General features: G+C 30.7%; 1 protein-coding gene across 1 annotated transcript; it reads right to left on the bottom strand.

Annotated features, from left to right (window-relative positions):
• Positions 1-3,997: 3,997 nt before the first annotated feature.
• On the bottom strand, positions 3,998-8,199 carry LOC141848458 (uncharacterized). The gene is made up of 5 exons (XM_074736489.1): positions 7,788-8,199; positions 5,894-5,991; positions 5,746-5,811; positions 4,804-5,573; positions 3,998-4,298 (listed from the first exon to the last, which is right to left on the bottom strand). Exons 1-5 carry the CDS (start codon positions 8,174-8,176, stop codon positions 4,287-4,289), a joined length of 1,335 nt encoding a protein of 444 aa, XP_074592590.1. The 5' UTR covers positions 8,177-8,199; the 3' UTR covers positions 3,998-4,286.
• Between the last annotated feature and the right edge of the window lie 561 nt (positions 8,200-8,760).

The raw sequence follows: 8,760 nt of genomic DNA, 5'->3' as shown, positions 1-8,760 counted from the left end.
TTTAAATGATTATATCCATTAATTCAATTCAATTTAAATTTTAAAATTTTTTATTTAATTAAATCAAATAATTTAAAATAAAAAATAATTTACAAATTTTTAACTAATTGATAATTTTTTTATAATATTTAAAATTTTTGATTAATTTAATTTTTGGTTGAATTAATTAATATTTTATTGATTTGATTTATTTATTTTTTATTTAAAAATTTGATCGATTAGTTTGAAAAATTATAATTTATTTAATTTTGATTGATTTAATTTAATTTTAATCGAATAAATCTTAATTAAGATGGAAGAAATTTTTGTCAAATTATATGGACCGAGAGAATTTTTTCCGTTTTTTCCCAAAATTCTATGGAATTATGGGTAGGATGAACATTGGTTATGATGTAGTTAGACCAAATTGGAGTAACCAAAAACTAAATAAATCAATTTTTTTTCTAACCAACCGAATCGATTAAATTTTTTAATAAAAATTAAACAAATCGAACCGATATTTTATCGGTTAATTTGATTTTTGACTGAATTAACTAAAATTTTTAAATATTATAAAAATTTTATTTTTCCCATAAATTTATTTTATTTTATAAATTATTTTTCTAATTTGATTAATTCTTTAGAATTACGGGAATTAATCAAATTAACTATTTTTTAAAAAAAACTAAAATTTTAAAATTACCTGCGCTGAGTCGCGGTGTCCAGTTGTCCTTGGCGTCTCCTGCGACTGTAAGAATAGTGGGCATGAGCCTTAACTTCACCGGCAGTGACGACGATCTAAAACAATGAAATGAAATTTTTTTATTTCGTATTCTTAATTATTGGCAATCATTCGCAGTGACCTATAAAGCAAAATAATTTGTGAATATATTAGTATTATAATGGTCATGATTATCTGAAACCCCACAAACTCAATCATGGATTAATACGGAAAATAACTCATAAAAACGATTTAAGATGTTACGGAATGTTTTATTGGACCAAAATCGAATGGTCATTTATCATTTATACTAACTTTTAAAATGTATAAAAGATAGCAACTAATGTTTATAATAATAATTTTATATCATTTTAATTTTATTTTTTAAATAATAATTTAATTAAAATAATATTTTAATAAATAAAATAAATGACAAAATTATATAACATTCATTATATTTTAAATAAATATTATATAATTATGATTGTTCATATAAAAATTAACATATATATATAATATATAAAAATTAATTGTTATATCCTGCAAATGACTTAACAACTACATATAATTTAAATTAATTTTAATAAAATTTAAACAATTTTGACTAAATTCATATATAATTTTTTATATAATAATACTTAAAAATTTAAATCCTAAATTTAACTAAATATATCATAACAGTTATATTTAGGGGTGAGCAAAAATTCAGTTAAACAGATTAAACCTACTAAATTTAAAAATTCAATTAAGTTATTTCAAAATTTTGATTATTTTTTTTAAAAAATTATTAATTAAGTTAATTTGGTTCACTTCTGATTTTAAAATTTTTTATTCGATTAAATTGAATAAAATAAATTAATCAAAATAAAAAAATAATTTATAAATTCCTAAATTAGAAAACTTATAAATTCTTAATTAATTGATAATTTTTTTATAATATTTAAAAATTTTGATTAATTCGATTAATTCAGTCAAAAATCAAATTAATTGATATTTTATCAGTTCGATTTGTTCAATTTTTATTTAAAAATTTGATCAATTCAATTAGTTTTAAAAAATTTAATTCAATTCGATTTTAATTAATTTAATTCAGTTCAATTCAATTTTACCCTAATACTCATATTCTAAACGTTATAATAACATTTACACTATATAAATCCTAAATTATTTTAAATATTTTATAGCTTTACAATTATTCGATAATTATTATACACGATAGAAATGACTATAATTTCTAAACAATGGTATTGGATGATGTATATTTGCGAAATAAAATTATAACAGGACGTCTGTATGTTCTGTACCCATTTTATTTACCCAATCTTAGGACTTGCTCTGACGGGACCCGTGGGCTCCACCATGTGCTCCCAGGGTATTCTTCGCGTAAACATTCGGAAATTTGCAGATATTTCTACTAGATAATTCCAAAGCAACTGACGGCGCCCGGTGGCGACCGGGAGCGGCTGGGGGCATTTAGGGAATTTCATCGAATATTTTGTGTTCCCGAAATGCCCCTACTTTCCTCGCGCGACGAGCCGCCTTCCTATTCGTCCTCTGGTACCGCTATCAAATCGGATCAAATGACGAGACTGCCCTCGTAGTCCTCCAGCGCATCATTCCATACCCATGGCATGGTATGCATGATGGATGGTGTGGATGGGGATCATGTTATGTGTATGCGTCGAAAGGAATGTTTTTATTCTATAAAATATCATTTTGCCCCCAAAAGTTTAGGGAATTTTGATGTGAGCCATTACGTTTTAGTTAAAAATCATAAAACAGTCGGCTATTTTTTCGTTGATGTTAAAAGTATGTTCTATATTGTGAAAATATTAAAAAAATATTTATTGCTAAATTTCTTTTTCAATTATCAATCTTTACCTTCTAAAACACAAACTGTACATAACCTAATTTAGATGATTATTTTTATGTTGATCTAGATACTTCCTAAATTTTGTATTATGTTCGTTGGAGCTTAGAAAATTATGAGATATATCAACTCAAGTATTTTACATGACATATCAATTCTAAGTGAAATTATTATATATTATAGCGGATAAATTGAGGGGAAAATAAAAAAGATCTTATGTTTTACGGTTCGCCTTTATGAGAATAATAAAAAATATTTTTAAAATTTTGTCCTGCATCTTTTCAAAGGGTGAAGTCTAAATTTAGATAAATCAGAGGGCAAACTGGCTAAGTGTTTTTTCTCTTTCAAAAACGCGTATCCTTCTCGCCGTCAACAAACTGTTGACGGCGTTAGAGTTATCTCTGACGTGACCGTCAAACTAAAAGGGACAACGACATTTATTTCTTTGTTGGGCAATCAAAACTTAATTAATCACCAAAAAAGCCTAAAAAAACAATTATATTGCATTTTAGAAATTACACGTTTGGTTTTTGTCAGCAATGAATTGATGGAAATATATATCTTTCTAGATGAATTTATATGAAATAAAATATTCTGACTCATGTCAGATAGGAGTTTTTCATTTTATTAATAATTTTTGTTATAGCTTATCAATTTTATTTTTTTAAAATACATGTGGTAGATGAGTTAATGTGAGATTTTTCAGTCAGAAATTAAAGATTTGAATTTACAATGTTAGCGTTAACAAGTAGCAATTTACATTATAAAAAAAACATTATATATATAATAAATAAAAAAATTAATTAATGATAGGGACAATTATTCCCCTTAAAAATCCTGAATTGACTTGAAAATGGCCATTATTTATAATATTTATAAAAATTAAATGGAAGCGCTCAACTATATTTAATAACTAAATTCTTAATTTTATAACATTACAGGTGCGCTGGAGGTATCAATATATTTTGTCTATTTAAAGCAAATATTCATTTATCTTCCTCGTGAGCATGACTATAAACAAACCAAGTCCACCCAAATTTTACTTATGGTTATTTAAATTTAATTTATTTTTTAAAATTAATTTTTTATTTAATTTATTTAAATATTATCAAAATTTTAATTTTAATTTATTTAATTATTTAAAATTTTTACATTTTAAATTTATTTAATTAATTATTAAATTTAATAATACATACTTATTTATTTATTTTAAATTTTAATATAATTCATAAATATTATTTATAAATATTATTCACAAATATTATTCATAAACATTAACAAATTAAACACACATATATAAACTTTTTTATTTAATTTAATAAATTATGCATGTATATTGAACACAAATAAACTCTTACAAATAAACTCTTACCAAATCAAAAATTAAACTTATTTACGATCAATCAATTCATTTATAGACCTACTCAAGAGATTTAATTAAAGTCAATTATACCAAATAAAAATACAGATAGCACTAAAACATAGTTATTTGGCACAATACCATAGAAAGTTAAAAATATAGAAGAGTATCTGATTATTGTTCAGAGGCTTGTTCAAGGAGGATAACAGCAAAACATGGTCAACACATATTGTCGAGTGAAGTTACACAACTCAGCCAAAAAACATGAACCAGTTGACGTTTAATACAATGAAGAGTAGTATTCTGACTAGTAATCCATCCACAAGAGATCTGGAGACTGAATCGGCATTGGCATATTATGTTCTTCCCTGTTTCACGAACGCCTTCGGTTAACGACAAAAGATAGGATTATAAAATGATTTCATCAGTTACAAATATGAAATTATGGTCCTTTGATCTATCAAACATCAATGAAGAAATAAATCAAACATCGGGGAAAAAAATATAGTCTTGTTTAATCACGCATCTATCAAATAGGCAGCAAACTGAAACAATATGTAGTAGAAATATAGCAGCAATAAGACAGATTAACTGAAAGAAAACGAAAAATCTAGCACTCAGGTTAACTGAACGAAAAAGAAGAATCTAGCACTCGAATTCTGAAGTGAGACCGCAAATGAAGCATGCACCTATTAACTAATTGATACAAATGGAGATAAAGGTACAAACATCACCCTGATGTAGTAGTGCAATATTCATGTTCGAGCATTTCATTCCAAGGTTTCAGCTAGCCAAACAGAGTTATTCCATGATATAAATGATAGTAGATGATGTCTTTTATTCTAGAAAAATAGAAGCAATAAGATTCTTTACCTGCCATGAACCTGTTGGTCCTTCTCCAGGAGCAGACTGACTTTGTCCATGAGCAGGAGTTGACTCTTGCCTGTAGGGTCCCCCGTAGCCAGGCCCTTGTTGCTTGTATTCTCCGTTATAACCTGAATTTACACCCCTTCCATATTCGCCTGTTGGCCCTTCCCCAGGAGCAGATTGACTCTGTCCATGAGCAGGAGCTGATTCTTGTCTGTAAGGTCCCCCGTATCCAGGCCCTTGCTGCCTGTATTCTCCATTATAACCTGAATTTCCACCTCTTCCATATTCATCACCATAACCAGGCCCCATCCCCTGCGTGTACTCTCTGTTATAGCCGGGAGGACCAGAAAACCGATTATCTCCTCCAGGACCTCGAGAGAAATTCCTCTGATCTTCAGTAAAATTTCCACGAGTTCCTTGATTAAAATCTTGTTGGTACTGAGGCATTGGATCTCTCCATTCTCCCTGATGTGCAAAGTTTCTCTGTTCTCCTCGGCCAAAGTCTCTCCTCTCTCCTGAATAAGCATAGTCTTGTCCTCCATGAGGCGCATATCCTCTTCCATCTTGACCCATGTGATTATTTGTCTGTGGTGGAGCATAGTTCCTCTGATCTCCTTGACCGAATCCTTGCTGCCCAAATGAATTATTTCCTCGGGGAGGAGGGCTGTTATAATTTGGCCGGTCAGTTCTGTTTTGATTTCTTGGTCTCCCTTGCCTGCCATATTGAATTGGAGGTGGCCTGGGAGTAATCACCCCATTTTCATATTTGTCGCCTGAAATATTTATACAAGTCAAACATATATCTAGTGAACATACAACTAAAAGCAAATCTCTTCATTCAACATTCAAATGTAGAAGTTGGGTTGATCATTTTCATCTAAAGATGGCCTCGAAGTGGACCCTCGTAATGCACAACTATATATAAAGTAGTTAAAGTAAACACACCTCCATATTCCTTATTCACAGGATCAATGTATGAATCAGGCAAAACAAAGACAACACCAGGCAAACCTGAGCAAAAAAATGTGTGTGACAAATATTTCATAATCAATTGGTAAAAGAAATTAAAAAATAGAAAGCTGATAAAGACTACCATGAAATTTTTCAGACATTTCCTCAGGCATTACGGCTTGAAATCCATGATAAGTTGTGGTGCTTAATGCATACATCCTCTTCTTAGCTTCCTCCACACTAACCAATTGTTTTTAATCAGGCTGCCTGTTTGTTCTTACCAAATAAACTATAACACGGAATTGACAAGAGAAAAATGACAAAATACCGACACCTTTCAAGAATGGTGAAACAGAAGAGTAACATATGGGTGGTTTAATATGTTGCAAGCATAGTTTTACTAAGCAAAGAAGCAAACCCATTGCTAGTTGAAAACATTAAATCCCTTTGAAAATTAATCAATAGATGCATGCTAAAAAAATAATGAAACTCAAACAACAAAGCCTACAATAATTTTTGGAAAATTTTGTAGCACCAATCGCTCTTCTGGAGTTCCAAATGAATCTATCACGTGGTTATCATTTCTTAAACAACAAAAACCATGTGAATTCATAATATCAATCTTTTCATCCTAACTCACAAGTAGCATATGAAATTTGCAATCCTGGAGAAAAAAGTTAGATTCAAAATAAAAACTAGGTCAAAGTATACTGCAACTAATTTTTGAAGGTTAACAACTAAATGTTTCTGTTCAAGAAATATGAACAGATAAAGCATTTCATTGAAATAAGCAACTTGTGCAATTATTAGGAATCAATTGGAAGGCTAATAACTTTATAATTTTTCCAATCAATAATCGAGCTCAAAAGTAAAGGATGACACTCCAAAGTTACTTGCTCATATATCCATATAAGAATATTGGTATACAGTCAAACAGTAAACAAATAACTTTATTATGTTTGTCATAATGTTATCTTAATTTTATTTCCAAGGATGAATAAGTGAGTAGAGTCTAAAATAATTCAACATCCAAACATGTTAATGGATGGAGTTACAGCCAATTGGCTAATACCTTAGGATAGGCAGGTGATATACTATGCATGCAAGCACCTCTTATTCTTAGGGCAATGCCTAACACACCTTTCAGCTCACTTTATCTTTCTGTAATTTTATTGATGCTTGATTTATGTTCAAATGACATTGCAGATAAAACCTTTTTTTATCATTTATTAAATCTTGAATGATAAAATACCTTAAGTTCAGACAACAATCTAAGAATAAATTTTCCTAATTAGTAGAAGGCAAAAATTTTCAGGAAAAATTTGTGGTGTCTATTTACCAATGGATCTTAGTATACTTTTGAGATCCTATGTATTGTAAATATACAGATCTATATCCACATTATGTTTTAAGATGATGTAGATTCTCTTTTTGCATGTTTCATGTGGTTCAAAATTTAAATTTCTTGTATTTATGTGCAGTTACGGTTGCAACACTCTGAGAAGGGGAACAACATTAATATGGTACTTATTCAAATTAATAAACTTTATTATTATTGAACCATTTTTTAGCTTTTATTTCGTTCAAAAACAGAATATGGTCAAACTTCATCCAAATATGCTAATAGGTGGAGAAGGGTTATCCCTCGGGAATAGACATTCTGAAAACAGCCTACATGCACATTCTTGGGCGGTTGCATAGCATGCCTCCAGGCTCCAAGATCATTTTTATTTTTATTTTGTTGAATAATTTTATTGCTTTCAGATAGTGCTGGAGTCAGAATTGCCTGTTGTTAAATTATAGTACAAGTTTTGTGAACACAGATTAAGAGCAGGCATAATAGACATGGACCTTCACACCGAATTCGTACATGAGTTTGCAACAGCTGAAACGAAAGTGAAGGACCATTAAAACCAAAGTCGACAACCAGTCTACCAGTTTTTCTGATTGATCTAACACCAAACATCTTTTTTTTTGTCAAACAGTATACAACATGAGCATCAGACCTCTTAAGAAGGAGAAGAGAATCCAGGTACCTGCCGACTACCTTCGCCAAGGTCTGGATGTAAGTTCCAATCATCTCCTCGCGCGTGGGAGCAGGGTCCTTGGGGAAGTCCATGGTGATGAGCCAGTGATTATAGTCGCAGCCCTCGAAGAGGATTTCGTCCGGCCCAAACTTCTCATCTCCCCCATCGCTTCTGCGGTTGGAAAGAGACGACGAAGACCAGAAGGAAAGGAATTGAGTTCGTGCGTGGGGTCGGAAAGCAAGGTTCAGGAAGAGGGAAGAGGAGGCAGACGTGGAGGGAGAGGCATGGAGACGAAGAGGAGAAGGAGAGGAAGCAGAGATCGCCGGAAATGGGCTGCGGGATTTGAGGAGCGAGGAAGAGATGGCGGCGGCTCGACGGAGACGGAATTGGAGCGCCATGGAGACGACTCTTGCAGTAGGGTTTTGGAGTGGAAATGAAAATGAAACTAAATGGAAATGGAAATACAAATAAGGATAAAAAGCCTGTGCATAAATTACGTAATGGATTTATTTGTCGGCATAAAACCTCCACCCTCAACCATTTTTTTTATTAAAAAATAAATAAATCGAATATTTTAGTTTTGTTTTAAATCCAGCTAAACCCAATAAATTTCAAATTAATTTATTTTTTATAAAAAAATAGAATTATCCCTTCTTCTGCAAAAAAAAAAAAAAAAAAAAAGAGTGGATCCGCCACCGTAATTACGACCATCTGTGAGGAGGTAAATCGAAATGCAGTAATTTAGACGTAATTATGATTAAATTATCCCTTCTAACCAATATGATCATCATAATTATGATTAAATTAAGGTGAGCTTAATTTATAGTCGTCAATTTGGATTGAGTCCGTCAGGTTGGTCTGCCCTGCCAAGTAATTTAGACGGATTGAATTAAAATTTTATCAATCCATTTTAAGATAGTGGGTTGACCTGTTTAGGCCTGCGACCCTCATAGGGTTGACCCGCGGTGGGAGAAAGTTTATT

Source organism: Curcuma longa, chromosome 17 (genome assembly GCF_044706935.1).
Source record: "Curcuma longa cultivar G26 ecotype Majalengka, Jawa Barat chromosome 17, ITB_CL_G26_1.1, whole genome shotgun sequence".
NCBI classification, from domain to species: domain Eukaryota; kingdom Viridiplantae; phylum Streptophyta; class Magnoliopsida; order Zingiberales; family Zingiberaceae; genus Curcuma; species Curcuma longa.
The sequence above is the reverse complement of the archived record's forward strand: the minus strand, read 5'-3'. Positions and strand labels throughout refer to the sequence as shown.